Raw genomic sequence first — 18402 nt, forward strand, 5'->3', positions numbered from 1 at the left:
TGGGAGCTGGCCTTTCCGCTTTAGTCATAGGATGCATAGAGCAAGCTTTTCTAATTTGATTGTTGGATGACGGTGTGGCATCTTCCTTTAGGTTCTTTTCTTGGGTCATGATCACAGCTAGTGCTAAACCACTCCATGCTGCCTGATCATACACCAGGATTTGGTTATCCACATAAACATGATGCTGTTGTGAGTTCATTTTTCTATTTAGAGAAGCATGTCAGCTAGAAATACTTCCACCTTATTTCTCAGACGCATGCGTGCTGAGTGAGTGGCCAAAATAGCCCCTTGAGTAAGTGGCAGCTTTAAAAACCATCCAACTGCTGACTTCAAACTAGAAGGTCAGCAAAGGAAAGTGGAAGTTGGACTCTGAACGATCGAGGCGCCCACAGGAATTTCAGAGACGTCGGATTTTGAAGGCTTGAACTAGACTGGGGATTCTCCTTGCATTTCTTGCCTGTTGCCTATCTTTGTCTTCTCCCTTCTGGCTTCGAGATGAATGTGCAGGCTTGCTCTAGGTGTGGGTATGGGGTTTATCCTGCTGAGAAGATCAGCTGCATAGATCAGGTCAGTAGATGTTTCTTCGCTTTTGTGAATAATAACAAACACAGGAAATTGACTTTCTCACATATGGACATAGGTAAATATGGAAATTTAATTTTCAGTTAAATTTTTCTGAACCACAAGAAAAAGTTGTATTTCCCACCTTTATTTAGTTCTACCCATTTCTATTTCTTCTATGTTGTCTCGAAAAGAAAAAGTTATCCCTTTATTTACCTGTGAGTGTTGTTATAGCTGTGTGTGTGGTTTTTAATTTTTTTAATCACCATTTTATCCTCGAAGTTCATTTTTGTACCCTAAAATATATAAGAACCTTGAGTCTGGAGGAGAAAAGGTAATTGCTAAATCTTCTCTATATGATTTCTAGATATGGCATAAAGCCTGTTTTCACTGTGAAGTTTGCAAGATGATGCTGTCTGTTAATAACTTTGTGAGTCACCAGAAAAAGCCGTACTGTCACGCGTAAGTGTTTGATGCCCCCACCACCACCTCTTGAGTTTTATTTTTCAACAAGGAGCCAACTAAACGTTCAAATCATATACCCCCGGGGTTAAATCCAAGAAATATCTTCCCCAAAGTGTTCACTTGTATCCTGTCATTAAAGAGACTTAAGGTGGGATTTTATGCAATGGACACAAAATTTCAAATTTATTCCAAGTAAAAGATCAAATATATCCACTATAACCTCATGTCAAATGATTAAATATTGCGCAGAAAAATATAATGGCCATAAATATGCATATAGAGCTTTGAAGTGTTTTCTTTTAAATAATTTCAGATTCCTTTTTTACTTTCTTCAGGAAGTTTTCAAGTGATCATTTCCAGTTAAATTTAGGCTTTCAGTTGTATATGTTGATTTTATGTGATTTGCTTTTCATTTTTCTGTAAGATGCATTGCCTGGAAAATCATGAACTTAATTTTTAAGTTTTATATTTATTGATGTTTTAAAAATAACTGTTATTATTTAAAAATAATCTTAAGAATAGTCCCTCAATCATTTGGATAAAGTACATTTCTAATTTTGATGTATACCTATTTGTTGTAGCCATAACCCTAAGAACAACACTTTTACCAGTGTCTACCACACTCCATTAAATCTAAATGTGAGGACATTTCCAGAGGCCAGCAGTGGGGTAAGTTATTGAATTTTCAGTGGGACGGAGGGTATGGAGAATGGTTGGTTACTGGGTAGAAACGTACAATTAGATAGAAGGAATATGTTCTAGCCAGGCACGGTGGCTCACACCTGTAATCCCAAGACTTTGGGAGGCCAAAGCGGGCAGATGGTTTGAGCTTAGGAGTTAGAGATTGGCCTGGGCAACATTAGTGAGACCCTCTCTTTATTTCTTAGAAAATTAAATAAATAAAAGAAAGAATATGTTGTAACGTCCTATAGCAGAGTAAGGTGACCACAATTAACAACAATGTATCATATATTTCAAAATAGCTGGAATAGAAATAATACTTGAGGCGAAACACCCTAAATACCCTGACTTGATCATTACACATTCTAATACATAACGAAATATTACATGTACTCCACAAATATGTGCAAATATTATATATCCATTAACAATGCTTAGGCACATGTAAAGTTTTTAAGTGTCTGTCTGCATGTGAAGCTGCCCATTTCCTCCACATACACATGTAAAGTGCATTTGAGTAACAAATGTGACTGTTTGTTCTCCCACAATATTAGGGGCCAATATACAGGATGATGTAGATAGAATAATTGAGGTCCTTGATGTCAGTATAATCTTTGTGTCTTGACCAGCTCAAGACTGTTTCATAAAATGATGACAGTTTATAGAGTAGGCTCTGCACACACTAAATGCTTACTACATAAAACAATGCTTACATAGTTGGAACATATTATGAGGATCTTGACTTTTCCCTGTAACATTCTGGTACATAAAATCAAAACCTTTAGTTTCACACTCAAGTCTCTGTGAATTCAGTCCTTACTTAGGATTATTGACAGCCTGTTTTCCCCTTGGGGTGCGAATAGGTCAAAGATGTTTTCCTTTGGAAAGGAAGTTTAGTTTAGGAGGTGTGGAGTTGAGATGGGGAGGTAAACATGGAGGCCACATTGCCAAATCCAACCTCTTGAAAATCTAATAGTGGAGTTTTGTCAAATAACCAGCTATCGATGTAACTCTTGCACCTATTAAAATGATGAATCATTGAGCTTCTATAACCCATGCCCACACGAAGTTGCTCTGTGGGATGAAGTTTTAGTGGCTTTCTAAAATTAGAAAATTACCCATGAGGTGAAAGGTTCTCTAGTAATCCCTCTTTACCCAAGATTCCCTTCCTAATGTTGCTCCACCTCATACTGACTCCCTTCCTTGCCCAACTGTCCTCCTCCCAAGAAACTGTATATGAGATAGAGGTAGTGGTCTTGCTGTGTGGCTCTCTATACATGCTGCCAAGAGACCTTATTTTCACTAAATGCTTAGAACTAATTGTGAGTTTATTATTTCTTTTATTTAACAAGCTTATACAGCATTTAGTGTAGAAGCACTTAATTCATTTAACATACATCGCAACCCAATGAAGTTGATACTGCTGTTATCCCATTTTACGATGAGGAAACGGAGGCTCAAATTGTTGTTCACATATCATTGCTTCCTAGGGATTCACAAGTCTTAAGAATTCACAAGCAATCCTAGGTTACTGAGAAGCCTAATTCTTTCAGGACTTTGTTTTCATCTCTTGGTGTCTGAGGGCAGCTACATGAAATTATAGTAAATATTGAATATAGCTCTTACTTAAACAGAGTGCTAAACACTCTGATAAGTTATTTATGTTATCTCATGTGTTCTTGACAAGAGCCTTCTGTAATATTATCATGTTATAGTTGAGGAAACTGAGGCTCAGAGAGGTTAAATAACCTGCCTAGTTTACCCAGCTGGTTGGGCACAAATCCAGATCTGTTTAACTTTAGAATATTTATTAGTGGCTCACTTTCATATATACCCAGAGGGTGGCAAACTCTCCAGAAGACAAAAAGCAGTTGTTCATGTTTTCAAATATCCAGATGTTTCTGCAGTTGTGTAGCGAGGATTTGACAGATAAAATATGAGGAGATGTACTTTACATCAGAATACCGTTTGCATTTATGACACTGTCTACAGAAAGATGCCCACAGTGTCTGTATTTTCCCTCCAACTGAGCCACAACAGGCATGTCTCCACCTTATAATCACACAACAGGTTGCACACTATTTTCCTTTTTTTGAAGTGGGAGTGGACTCACTTTATTTTAACTGTGTATGACAGGCCCAACCTGGAGCAAGGCTAGGATTGTTGCTAGTTCTATTTCCAGCCACAGACAGTGATGTGAGCTTCCCAGGAAGCCTGCGTGTGTGTATTTGTTTGTGTCTATGTGACAGTGTATATGTGTGTGTATATATGTGTGTGTGCATCTGGGGAGTGTGTATATGTGTGTATGTAGGTGTGAATGTGTGTGCACACACACCTATATGTATGTATGTGATGTGTGTGCATGTGTATGTGTGTGCACGTGTTCATGTGTATTGTATGCATGTATTTGGTGTGTATGTATACATGTGTATGTATGTATATGTATATGCATGTGGGATATGTATACGTGTATGTGGTATGTATATATGTGTATATAGTGAGTGTATATATGTGTATGGTGTTTATGTATGTATGTATATATGTGTATATGGTGTGTGTGTGTGTCTGTGTGTGTGTGTGTGTATGTGTGTGTGTTGTCTACTGAGATCACTTTCTCCTTCTTGCCCACCAGGGACAAAGTAAAATGGACAACCATGTCCCTTACAGGGCCCCGCTCTTACAACTGCCCTAGGGTAGTTAAAATATGAGGAGATAAAATATGAATTACCTTTCACCTCCTTGTGATCTCTGAGAGACTTTGACAATTGAATAAAAAATAAATTCATTGTGCACGTGCTAAAATCAAAAAAGGAAAGAGAGTTTTCAGTGATGGTGATGAAGGAGAAAAGCAAAGATTTTAAGTTGGCATTCAAAGCCGATTTGCAGTGTTTTGTTCCTAAATGTCACCCTTTGAAAAATAAATAAATATTTGCAAAGATAGAATTTCCTGTTTGGTAGGTGTGAATGGAATTTTTAGAAAAATAAAACATCTAGGCTTTTTTTCTATTCAGAGAATGAAATTTAGCCCTTCATGCTTCCTTACCCCACTGGTAAGATTTATGGCATTTTTTCCTCTTTCTATTTCCTCAATGTAATCATGAATCTCAAGAAAGGTCCCTGGAGGAGGCAAACCCTCCCCAGTGGTAGATTTGCACTGGGGAAGAAGGACAGCAAATATAACTTTCTAGAAGTGGACAGAATATCTATTTTGGTCATGTGTTTCTGATTACTAAAGTACATTGTTCTCAAGGAGGGCAGTTTTCCCCAACCCCTACCCAGGGGACATTTGTTACTATCTGGGGACACATTGAATGTCGCAACTGCTGTTGGTGGGATATTATTGCATCTGGTGGGTAGAGACCTGGGATGCTGTTAAATATCTTGCCATGCTCGAGGCAGTCCTCCACAACAAATAATTAACTGGCCCAAAATATTGGTAGTGTTATTTGTAGGTAAACAAACAAACAAACAAACAAACAAAGCCTACTTTAAGTTTATGTAACGTTCATTTGTTTCTTAAAAATACAAGGAAAAAGCGTGTAAAGATCTCTTAATGTGTATATTTAAAATATGCACATCAAGTAGCATTAAGCAGTAGGAAACGTGGAGAATCAATGTCAGAAGATGCCCTTGATAGGGAACAAGAATTCTTTGGGTTTAAACTTTTCTCTGAGCTTGTTTTCTCATTATGTTTAAAATTAAGAATTTAAACTTCAGCTTGTAAAAACTGCAGATTTCTTTCTTTCTTTCTCCTTCCTTCCTTCCTTCCTTCTTTCTTTCCTTCTTTCTTTCTTTCTTTCTTTTTTTTTTTTTTCAGGATCTCATTTTTTTGCCCAGACTGGAGTGCAGTGGCATGATGTCAGCTCACTGCAACCTCCGCCTCCCGGCTTCAAGTGATTCTCATATCTCAGCTTCCTGAGTAGTTGGGACTACAGGCGTGCGGCACCATGCTCAGCTAATTTTTTCTATTTTTAGGAGAGATGGGGTTTCACTGTGTTGGCTAAGTGGGTCTCGAACTCCTGGCCTCAAGTGATCTGCCTGCCTCGGCCTCGCAAAGTGCTGGGATTACAGGCGTGAGGTACTGCGCCTGGCCAAATTTGCAGATTTCTGGGCCCCACTTCCTACCTAATAAATTTTGATATCTTAGTTTGGACCTAAGACCTTCTGATTTTTTTTCTTTTATAGTTAGTCCTTTTTACATTTAAGAAATCTTTGTCTATCTCAAGGTTATGAAGATGTTACTGAGAGGTCAGTTTCCCCCAATTAATCTATACATTCAAGGCAGTCCCATTCAAAATCCTGGTGTTTTTCTGTGGAAATGGACAGACTGATTCTGAAACGAATATAAAAACACAAAGCTCCTAAAATAGCCAAGAAACCGAAGAACAAAATTGAAGGACTCACCAGATTTCAAGACTTACTCTATAAAAGCAGACTTACTCTATTAACTCAGCATAGAATTGGCACAAGAAGAGAGAAATAGACCAGTGGACTCCAATACAAGGTCCAGAAATAGGGCTGCATGTATATGGTCACTTGAATTACGAGAAAGGCATCACTGCAATTTACCATAGCAAGAATGATTTTTCAATAAACAGTACTGTAGTAATTGGGTATTTATATAGAAAAAAATGAACCTTGACCCTTATCTATACATAAAAATTAACTCAAGGTTTATTAAAAATCAGGGTGTTAAAGGTAAAATTGTGAGACACAAAATTGGGAAGCCAACATTTTAACAAGCTCTCTGGGTGATGATTACACGACTAAAATTAAGAACCACTACTCTAATGCCCAATGTTTTCTCAGGTTACTCTAATTTGTATTGTGTGGTAGGTTTATAAAGACTTTATCTTGGTCACGTTAATTGCACTGCTCCAAAGAGCTTTGCACACAGCAGGTGCTCTATACGTGCCACCTGGTTGGTGGTGCAGATGAAACCACAGGGAGACTGACAGCGCAGTGTGCCTTGTAGCTCAGTGCTTTGCAGTTGAGACTGAGCAAAATCCCCCAATTTTAGCTAGGAATTGTTTGTCTATTTTTTTTCTCTTTTCTGATGGAAACATCACTGACAACATCTTCCTTGTGCAGATCCTTGAGCAAGAAGATGGTGAACAGTTTAAATCAGTTTTTCATTGGGACATGAAATCCAAGGATAAGGAAGGTGCACCTAACAGGCAGCCACTGGCAAATGAGGTAAGAGAAAAGTGGTAAGTGGGTTTGGAAAAAGAAAGAATGACATACTATGTCAACTGAATGTATTATTATTATTACTTCTAGAGAAAATCAAGTAGGTTTCCTTTCATCCAGTTTGTAATTCCAGCTGTCTATGGAAGACCTCAATCAGCGTGTCCTAACATCACCTGAACTCTATCTGCCCCAGACCAGGTTCACTGTCTTCCCCTTCCAGCCACTATATTTCTATCACCCAGGTTTGAAACGAAGACTACTCTTTCTTTCTCTGACACTTCACTCAGCTCCACCCCTTCCTCTCCACTCTCCCAGTTCTGATCCACATCATTTCCTGCCTGGACCTTTACGAGGTTACCAAGATGGCTCCTTTCCCTCGTCTGGACTGTCCTCTCTCCAGCCTCTCTCCACACTTCCCGGGTATCCCTGACTTATACTCTTCCCACCTCCCCTGTCTGTTGACAGACTCATCATTTCAGAATTCCTTAGCCATTTATTTTATTTACACACATAATATGTGCATAAGAATTTACATTATTCTTACTGTAAAAAAAAAAAAATCCAAACAGTACAAAGGTAACCCTTTATCCCCCACCTCCAATTCCAGTTTTCTCTGTAGAAGTACCCGTTTTCATCAATCTTGTCGGTAGCATCCTTCCAGACTTTTCTCTCTTGATTTGCAAATAAAACTATTTATATCTGTCTTTCTAGAGTTTACATTTGGACATGTTTACTACCATTTATTGAAGGATCTTGAATGAGTTATTTAACCATTCTTTACTTCAACTTTCTCATCTGTAAGGTGAACTTCAAACACTTCCTAACATAATGATATTGTGATGATCAAAAGATCTTAGAGCAGTGGTAGGCACAATAAATATCAGCTAGTATTATTTGTTATTGAAAATTATATATGTATATATGTTATATAAACCAAAAGTATCTGAGACAGGTCTCAATCCATTTAGAAAGTTTATTTTGCCAAGGTTAAGGATATGCCCACGACACAGCCTCAGGAAGTCCTGACAACCTGTGCCAGAGGTGGTCAGAGTACAGCTTGCTTTTATACATTTTAGGGAGACATGAGACATCAATCAGTACATGTGAGGTGTACATTGGTTCCATCTGGAAAGGCAGGACAACTTGAAGTAGGGGCTTTCAGGTTGTAGGTAGATTTGAAGTTTTCTGATTGGCAGTTGGTTGAAAGAGTTATTAACTAAAGACCTGAAATCAATGGAAAGAAATGTCTGGATTACAATAAGGGATTGTGGAGACCAAAGTTTTATCATGCAGATGAAGCCTCCAAGTAGCAGGTTTCAGAGAGAATAGATTGTAAATATTTCTTATCAGACTTAAAGTCTGTGTTGGTGTTAATACTGGTTGGTAGGCTTTTCCTGAATTCCAAAAGGGAGGCGGGTATAATGAGACATGTTCAACCTTCCCCTTCCCATCATGGTCTAAACCAGTTTTGCAGGTTAACTTTGGAATGTCCTTGGCTGAGAGGAGGGGTCTGTTCTGATGGGTAGGGGGCTTAGAATTTTATTTTTCGTTTACAGTATATTAAATGTATACTTTTTTCATGAAACAATATGCATTGTTGTGAAGTAGTTTTCACTCAACAAATATCTTGGAAATATTTCTATATCAGCATCCTTTTAAGCCATCGTGAATGGGTGGATCATAGGTGCACCATTAAAAATGGATGTACAAGGCAGGGTGCCATGGCTCACGCCTGTAATCCCAGTACTTTGGGAGGCCAAAGTGGGTGGATCACCTGAGGTCAGGAGTTCAAGACCAGCCTGGCCAACATGGCAAAACCTCGTCTCTACTAAAAATACAAAAATTAGCCAGACATGGTGGTATGTGCCTGTAATCCCAGCTACTCAGGAGGCTGAGGCAGGAGAATTGCTTGAACCTGGGAGGCAGAGGTTGCAGTAAGCTGAGATAGTGCCACTACACTCCATCCTGGGTGACAGAGCAAGCCTCTGTCTCAACAACAACAAAAAAGAATGGATGTACAATACCGTACTATCCTATTGATAGACAGGATTACAGGATTATTCAAAAAATTTTTTTCTATTGCAAAGTTGCAATGAACACTCTTGTTCAAGACCTCTTTTGTACACAAATGAGTTTTTTTCTAGACTAGCTAATGAAAAAACAAAGTTGCTAGATCAAAGGGTATGTCCCTTTTAAATTTTAATGGAGGCTCAAATTGCATTCTAAAATAGCTGTACATTTTATACTCCCAAAGGCAGTGTGTGAGAATGCTTGTTTCCCTACATTCTAACCAGCACTTGGTATTGTCAGATAAGTGTTTGGACAATCTGCATCTTGTTTCAATTTAGATGTCCCTAATTGCTAGTCAGGTTGAGTGTAATTTCACATATGAATAATCTGTCTTTCCAGATCTCCAAAGGCTGGCTCTACCCAACCTGTCCAACTTGCCCCCCTCCAGCCCACCTGGCTCCCCATCTCTTTCCCTCGGGTCCAGTCAAACCTACCTCCTCATGTTCCTAAGTACTGAGCCCATCACTGCCTTCATGCTTTTATTCATGGCAGCCCACATTCCTGGAATTTATTCAACAAATAATTATTGAGTCTATGAGTTGCTACATACTGTTCCAAGCTTTTGGGATGCATTAGTGAACCAAAAACAAAAATCCCTGCCCTCATGGAACTGACCTTCTAGAGTGGATGCCATTTTTTCTCCCTTGGCCTCTGCTAATTGCCCTCAGCCCTGGAGGTACAGCTCAAATTCTATCTTCCTGCCCCAAATGGGACCCATCTCTTACAGACTGCTTTTTAAAGATTCTTATTGTACTTATCACTCAGACAATACACTTAAACCATAACTGTTTTGTAATTGCTATTTTTTTCATGTTAGTTTTATCTCCCAAGGTGGTAGGTCATGAGTATCTTAAAAGAGAAACTTTGCTTTTCCTTTTTTTTTTCTTTTCTTTCCATTGTCAGTTGTCAAGTAACAGGTAGTAGGTTTTTGACATTTGTCTGAATAATGTTGATTAATCTCAGATTACCTGACCACAGTGATTTTCCCTTCTCCTCACCTAATCCTGATGCAGTGGTGTGCAAGAAAATGCTGTTATATTCCAAATTTTCCTGTGACATAGTGGCTTTCAGAAAGTTCAATTATTTAGAAACTTAGGTCATTTTCTAGCCTGAAATAAATGAACATTTCAGTTAGCTGAGACCCAGGATTTACCAATAGGAGTTTATAATGTTTAAGAATATCTTCTTTTGACAATGTATGTGTTACTGGGAGTCTGGGACATGTGTTTCTATCCCTTCGTGTGCTTCCTTTGTAGAGAGCCTATTGGACTGGATATAGGGAAGGGAATGCTTGGTGCCCAGGAGCTCTGCCGGACCCCGAAATTGTAAGGATGGTTGAGGCTCGAAAGTCTCTTGGTGAGGTAAGCACCCTAGAAATTGCTTTAGGAATTGGTTTAGCAATTACTTAGCAATTAGTTTGACTGTTCTTTGACTTTTACAATTGTGGTAGACAGAATGATGCTATCATCCCCAAAGATACCCATGTCCTAATCCCCAGAACCAGGAGGGTCAGAGTCAGAGGAAAGGTGATGCGGTGACAGAAGCAAAGGCCAAAGCCATGTAGGGCAGGACCTAGAAACGTGGGGGCCTCTAGAAGCTGGAAAAGGCAGAGAAACAGATAATCCTCTAGAACCTCCAGAAGGAACCATCCCTGATGGCCCATTTTAAAGTACTGACCTCCAGAATCGTAAGACACCTTAGCAGCCTTTCACATAGGGAAGACAATTTTAGCCTGAATTGTGGAAATCCTCAACCATTTGCACAGGTTACACTCTAGGTAACTAGGTCCCTCCTGGTTACCTCTAGGTACACTTACCCTTTGAAGAATCTACTTTGGAAAACACTGTTAGTCCTCATGACTTTTCCTTTAGAAAATGGAAAGAAAACGCTGGAAACACAAATGCTAAGGTGATAAGTCTCATTAGGAAAACTAATCATCAGAGATATTCAGAAAGTCAGAAGGAAGGAATAAGAGACATTTTACTTCCAATACTGTAGGACTCTTGCTAGCAGACGAGTTACAGGAAAGTCACCCACGTATTAATTAATGGCTCTGTTACCTACAGGCCCTAGAGTCAAAGGGCAGCCCTTGAGTTGTGCTAGGTCCCCATATTTTGATATGAACATTGAAGAGGAGCCCCTTTGACATGGGAAATATGAGTTCTTCAGTGCTGATGGTTTTATTCAAATTGCCAATTATAAACCATATTTACATTTATTACAGGTGATTGAAATATTTCCGAAGTACTTTATAAATCTAGTTTCATTGGTTTTATTGCAGTTTTCTTAGTTGTCATTCAATATCATCTCAGTTCTCGTGCTGACATTGGTTCTGACCAACAGGAATATACAGAAGACTATGAGCAACCCAGGGGCAAGGGGAGCTTTCCAGCCATGATCACACCTGCTTATCAAAGGGCCAAGAAAGCCAACCAGCTGGCCAGTCAAGTGAGTGTCTGGGTGCTTTTTCACCATAGATTATGCTAATTTTTGTCATTAACGAACCCCCATGATTTAGGGAAAAAACAATAAAAGAGTGCTTTGGGGAGGTAGGTACCACAGGTGTCATATTACAGAGAAAACTGTGTTTTTACCTTTTCCCTGTCAAGTATTCTCTGTGTGGTGATTGGACCATATCTATAAAATACAGAGAAGACTGTGTAGTTCACCCAAAGTCTGGACCACATGATTTCTTGAGTTTGCTTTAGCATTGAAGACATTATTTATTTTCTTTTTTTTATTTTTATTTTTTGTGAGAAGGAGTCTTGCTCTGTCGCCAGCTGGAGTGCAGTGGCGCAATCTCGGCTCACTGCAACCTCCGCCTCCCGGGTTCAAGTGATTCTTCTGCCTCAGCCTCCCGAGTAGCTGGACTACAGGTGCCTGCCACCACACCCAGCTAATTTTTGTATTTTTAGTAGCGATGGGGTTTCACCATTTTGGCCAGGGCAACAATGGTGACCTTGTGATCTACTTGCCTCAGCCTCCCAAAGTGCTGGGATTTCAGATGTGAGCCACTGCGCCCAGCCGAAGACACTAATTTTTAACTGGGTGTCAGGTCCACCGGAAGAGTAGCAAAGTTTATTTGTTAAAAGCTCAGATTTTGGAGCCAGAATGCTGAAATTTGAATCCTATCCCTTAGTGCTAAGTGACCGTAGACAAATTACTTAATTTCTCTCTTCCTTGGCTTCTCATTTGTAAAGTGAGGAAAACATTGGTCATGCCAAATGTGATTGTTATGGAGATTAAGCAAGTCAATATTTGTTGGAGTGTGGCAATCCCTGGCACACTCCTGGACTTAGCACATTGGTATAGATACTTTTTGAGGAGGAGCCCATGAAACAATCCACAGAAGACTTGCCACATGTTTGCGCTGAGTGTAGCCTGATGGTGCAGCTTTAGGAGAGCCACAGGGAGAGGTCATTGCAGAGGCTGTGAGGTGGGTGCACCCTTGACTCTACTGTCTTCTCATCAGGTGGAGTATAAGAGAGGGCATGATGAACGCATCTCCAGGTTCTCCACGGTGGCGGATACTCCTGAGCTGCTACGGAGCAAGGCTGTGGCACAGCTTCAAAGTGATGTAAGAAAGGAGGGAGGCCAGTCCATCACTGATGGGCATTTGGGTTGATTCCTCGTCTTTGCTCTTGTGAATAGTGCTGCAATGAACATACACGTGCATGTATCTTTATAATAGAATGATAAAAAGGAACAAGATCATGTCCTTTGCAGGGACATGGATGGAACTGGAGGCCATGATCCTCAGCAGACCAATACAGTAACAGAAATCCAAACACCCCATGTTCTCACTTGAAAGTGGGAGCTGAGCAATGAGAACACATGGACACAGGGAGGGGAACAACACACACTAGGGCCCAGGGTGGGGAGCTGGCGGGAGGGAGAGCGTCAGGATAAATAGCTAATGCATGCCGGGCTTAATACCTAGGTGATGAGCTGATAGGTACAGCAAACCACCATGGCACACATTTACCTATGTAACAAACCTGCACATCCTGCACATATATTCTGGAACTTAAAATTAAATTAAATTAAAAAAAAAAGAGAGAGAAATGAGGGAGACCAAGATGCAGTGGTTTGCCCTTGAGATTCCTCTTTCTTTCCTTGCTTGGAGGTAGAGGGAGGGAGAATGTAGGAGACATTCTTATCCTGCATGGGTACCAAAAAGAAATTCCTGAGGTCAAGGATGGTTGGGTTTGATAAGTCAGTTAGCAGAGACCTTGCAAAAACACTTCTTTAAAGAGAAAACTTTAGATTGGATTAACACCAAATTGGATGTATCTGAGTAATCTGAGAGAAATCTCTCTTGCCACTACAAATCAGAGAACATAATTTCTAAACAACTTTTAACACTGGCATTTACATAACCCAGATGTTCCATAGCATAATAAAATCAAGAACTTAGTGTTGTTCTGAATGGGACATTAAAGCAGAAATCCAGCTTCTGCTTAATACATGGTTTCCTCTTGCCTTAGCCTCGATCTGGGGTTGAGAAGACTCTTGTGTCTCCCAAACATGGCAGACAACTCCTTGAGGGCTGAAGACTTATTCCTCTGCCCAGGCCCAGTGCCTGGCCTGCACCAGGTGCTTAGCAAGCACGTGCTGAATTCCACATTGGGTGTCTCCATGTGCCAGGCACTGTGCTGGGTACTGGGAATAAGAAGGTGAATAAGATGCACATGGCCCATCAAACAGTAAGCCAGTTATATGCCGTATGAGCTATGACAGGAGATGGGCAGGATGTCATGGAACCCTTAGCAGAGCATCTCACTAAGATCATCTGATAAACAGTAGGATTGGGGCATGTGATTCTCATTTTTTTTTTTCATTTCAGGTGAGATACACAGAGGACTATGAAGAACAAAGAGGGAAAGGCAGTTTCCCGGCGATGATCACACCCGCCTATCAGATAGCCAAAAGAGCCAATGAGCTGGCAAGTGACGTAAGTGTCCTTGACAATGTGGTCATGTTAGGGAGAAAGAGGAATGTGAACCTGGGCCTGGGGAGTCCAACTTCCTGTCGACTTTTGCATTTACCCTGAAGCCAGGGAGTAGTTTTCTTTCACAGTTTTAAGTCAATTTTGTCATGACAATGACCCGGCACTTTTATGTCTGAGACATACCTACTCCCTAGAGCCAAGCAGAAAAAGAATATTCCATTAAGACATTCACTTTTACTCTTTTGGCTCCTGTGTATGGGAGTCTAATTCACCGAGTTTGTCCTTTGCCTTCAAACAGGTGAGGTACCATCAACAATATCAAAAAGAAATGAGGGGAATGGCTGGTCCAGCCATTGGAGCTGAGGGCATGTTGACAAGGGAATGTGCAGACCAGTATGGCCAGGTATGTGATAAAATGATCTCCTGCCCTGCTCTTTTCCATGTTTGGCCCCTTCTAGGCTGTGATACAGCTGTGACCATTTAATCAGGGGTGGGGCTGTCGTTTATCTTTACCTTATTTATGAAAGGTAGATTTTCCAAGATAGAAAGTAGTGGACAAACAATTGCACAGGGCGCAACTTGACCCACTTAGGAAAACAGATTGAGGCACTTTCTTTTTTGAAATAAATAAATGACTTACACCAATATGGTGGCTTGGCCAAGAAGAAAGCATTCTTTTTTTTTTTTTTTTTTTTTTTTTGAGACAGAGTCTTGCTCTGTCGCCCAGGCTGGAGTGCTGTGGCCAGATCTCAGCTCACTGCAAGCTCCGCCTCCCGGGTTCACGCCATTCTCCTGCCTCAGCCTCCCGAGTAGCTGGGACTACAGGCACCCGCCACCTCACCCAGCTAATTTTTTCTATTTTTTAGTAGAGACGGGGTTTCACCGTGTTAGCCAGGATGGTCTCGATCTCCTGACCTCATGATCCGCCCGTCTCGGCCTCCCAAAGTGCTGGGATTATAGGCTTGAGCCACCGCGCCCGGCCAGAAGAAAGCATTCTTATCTGTCCATTGAAGAACAGTCCCAAGGACTAAGATCAGCTAAGCTTAGCTGGGCTCTATCATAAGCAACATAGAGATCAAAATGCATCTTGAAAAATATTGAGCATTTCACTGAGTAGTGGGGCTCATTTTCTTAGAAAGTGAATTTGTTATCTAGGTTAGTAGATAAATCAGTATGCTAGAGAATGCAAACCCGTTTTCCAATTTCACTTCTCAGATGAACTATGTCTTGACAGGGAGTAAAAAAAAAAGATTAAGATGACAATACAGCTAATGATTATTTGCACATCCCTCTGTCTTTTCTGGTACTAGCCAGGTGTTGTAGGGTAGAAAGGAAGCATTATTGTTCACAGTTGCAAGTAAAGAACATTGGAAGAACATGAGTGTGTATTGGAAGAATACATTCTATGGGTTCAAGTGATTTTTTTTCATAATTGAACAGTTGTTTGAATTATTTGGCAGTAAGTACAATCTCTACAACATATATGACTTAGAAAACCACAATGAATTTGTTTCTGTTCTTTAGAAAAACACATTGCCGTAGTTACGCATATGCTCGTATGAGTCTTAGGATGTGTTTGAAGGTCGGCTGGGACTCCTTTGAAAATGTCTGCCAGAGCAGAAATGCTTGGTTTTGAATTTAAAAGGCCATTTAATCAAATTCTCTAAGTTAATTAAGTGGTCTTTTAGTGCTTTAAACCAGTGAAAAATGTTTTTACTTGTTTTGTATTTTAAATATATTGTTTGGAAAGCTCAGGACAACTTTTAAAAATCAGCTTTTAAAAAAAATCTGGCTTCTATATTTGGCAAAAAATATTTTGTCCTGTATTTGGCCAATCCTATCTACCAGTAGTCATAAGACACATGTCATTTCATATGTGTACCTAGACATGACTGTAGGTACAGATGAAATGTAACTTTTTAGTATCATAGCTGGTTCTTGATTAGTAGGATGCTTTGATTGAAGTTTTCAGTCCTGAAAATAACAAATGCAAGAATCAAAATGGGTGTTGTTTGATAGCACTGTCAGCAGCTGTTGAGAGGACTCAGTCTAGTATGGCATTTCACTGTTGTGATTTAGCATGACTCGCCAGGGCATGAGGAAGAGGGAGCAAGAGAGAAGCCAGCAGGCAGATAACTATAAATATCTGTAGTGCCTTAAATGCCAACCAATTCATTCTTCTTTTTAACAAGTAACTAGATTTGTTAAAAGGATTATACCATGTAATCAACAGGATTAGGTGTCTTGAAAAAAGATTAACACTTACAACATACATATATACATACATATATATATACATACATACATATATATATATATACACAGAGAGAGAGAGAGAGAGAGAAACTGGAGTAAAGTTACAAACACAGAACTGTAGAGCAGAATGGGCAAAGCCATAGAGCAGATTACCAAAGAATTTGAGAACCTTTTAAAAAAACGTATTACTTATTATATTTGGCCAGAATATTCTGGCAGCCAGGCAAAAAGGAGAACTCGGGCTAAATGGTTTTCATTGTTGGATAACGGGGAGCCTGGATTTTCTAATCTGACCCAACTATTTTATTTTAGAAAATGTGTGTGCCACAGTCCAAGCCCTGGTGCTGGAGCTGGACAGGCCCCTGGCTTGAAGGAGGCCACAGAGAGATGGAGTCATGAGCCTAAGGGGGGCACCATATGGGCTGTTCCAGATTTGTGCGAAAAGTACAGTGAAAACACAGAGGACTCTGCCTGGGGCAGGTCCAGGGGTGAGGGAGGACTGAAGGACTTCTACGAGGAGAAGGTTGTCTCTAAGCTGGGTCTTAAAGTACATCTGGCTGCCAGGGAGGGGTTATCCGTCATGTGATGACAGCATCATGAAAGAGAAGGTTTTCCTTTCTGGGAGCAGATGGTTGGTGTGGGGAAGAAAAAAAGAAAGGATTAAGACAAAGATTGTAATCCTTAGTCTGAAATATACAGTTAGTCCCATTTCAGATAATCTTATGGTAATTCGAAGTTTTTCCTCCCAAATTACAAAAATTATATAATACTCCTTTTCTGGTTACATGACACATACTACTGGGGAAGGCAGTACCACTGGAGGAGACAGTACCACCAGTGGAGACAGTACCACCGGGGGAGACAGTACCACTGGGGGAGACAGTACTACCGGGGATGAAGTACCACTGGGGGAGACAGCACCACTGGGGGAGACAGTACTACTGGGGAATGAAGTACCACTGGGGGAGACAGCACCACTGGGGGAGACAGTACTACCGGGGAATGAAGTACCACTGGGGGAGACAGTACTACCGGGGAATGCAGTACCACCAGGGGAGACAGGACTACCGGGGGATGCAGTACCACCAGGGGAGACAGTACCACCAGGGGAGACAGTACCACTGGGGGAGACAGTACCACTGGGGGAGATAGTACCACTGGGGGAGACAGTACTACCGGAGGATGAAGTACCACTGGGGGAGACAGTACTACCGGGGGATGCAGTACCACCGGGGGAGACAGTACCACTGGGGGAGACAGTACCACCGGGGGAGGTCCCTACATAGATTTGCCACTGGGCACGAGTAAGGTAGTGTTTGAGACCTGCTGGAAGACAAAGGACTTCCCTGGTTGTCAGTTAAAAAATGAATATTCCATAACACATAGGCCTGGGGGAGTGGTAGAGTGTCTGATTTATCCAGTGGAAATAATGATGATGATCATTATATCAGTTGCCATTATTTAGTGCTGACTGTGTGCTGGGTACAAGTAAGTGGGCCTGACTCCAGGGTCTGCCATCTTAAAAGGAATGTTTAAACCACCACATGGACATCACTGGAACCCAAGGTGGATGAACCTCTGTGATAATAGGCTCTGTGAGTGGCCATTGCTGAACCCCGCACATCTGGGGAGGAAAGCATTACTCACTGAAGTTTTTGACCCACGCAGCAGGGTTACCTGGAGGAGTATGAGGAGCACAGGGGAAAGGGCAGCTTCCCAGCTATGATCACTCCAGCATATCAGAACGCCAAGAAAGCCCACGAACTCGCTAGTGACGTAAGTACCATGTAGGTGTGACGGCAGAGCCACAGAAGCAGAGAAGTGAGACTTTGAAGGCTGTGCTTACTGAAACCTACACACAGATACATTTATTACAGCTGAGCCAAAGTAGAATGTTAGCCCTCAACTCCCATCCAAATTTATGAAGACTGCTTTGGCCCCATTTGTCTGCTTCCAAGGAGATGCACATGGACAACCAGTATAGCTTGCTTGAGACCATTTGAAGCAAGTACAGAGGCTGGCCAGCCAGAGTCGGGTATTAGGAGAGTTTTGCCAAATGGCCCAATTAGAAATTGAGTAATTTAGGGGAAGAACTGATTAAAATAAGTCATATGATTATCAAACTGGGTGTAACCCGGTGATGAAATGATTTTTATTGGCAGAATGTTAGCCTGCTGGCAGTCCTTGAAAGGCAGGCTATAATTAAACTTGGAAAAGTGACATGCTCA

At 40.8% G+C, this 18402-nt stretch overlaps 1 protein-coding gene across 2 annotated transcripts in view; it reads left to right on the forward strand.

Moving 5' to 3' along the window:
* The first annotated feature begins 312 nt into the window (after positions 1-312).
* Positions 313-18402, forward strand: part of NRAP (nebulin related anchoring protein) — a 76123-nt gene continuing 58033 nt past the window's right edge. For both annotated transcript variants that reach the window (XM_033182304.1, XM_033182310.1), the window contains exons 1-10: positions 313-567; positions 929-1023; positions 1608-1695; positions 6799-6903; positions 10224-10328; positions 11311-11415; positions 12440-12544; positions 13814-13921; positions 14217-14321; positions 17846-17950. In XM_033182304.1, the coding sequence (XP_033038195.1) occupies positions 496-567; positions 929-1023; positions 1608-1695; positions 6799-6903; positions 10224-10328; positions 11311-11415; positions 12440-12544; positions 13814-13921; positions 14217-14321; positions 17846-17950 (993 nt within the window). In that variant the 5' untranslated portion in view covers positions 313-495. The remainder of the gene's footprint in view (positions 568-928; positions 1024-1607; positions 1696-6798; positions 6904-10223; positions 10329-11310; positions 11416-12439; positions 12545-13813; positions 13922-14216; positions 14322-17845; positions 17951-18402) is intronic.

Source organism: Trachypithecus francoisi, unplaced genomic scaffold (assembly GCF_009764315.1).
Source record: "Trachypithecus francoisi isolate TF-2019V2 unplaced genomic scaffold, Tfra_2.0 Contig01579, whole genome shotgun sequence".
Classification (NCBI taxonomy): domain Eukaryota; kingdom Metazoa; phylum Chordata; class Mammalia; order Primates; family Cercopithecidae; genus Trachypithecus; species Trachypithecus francoisi.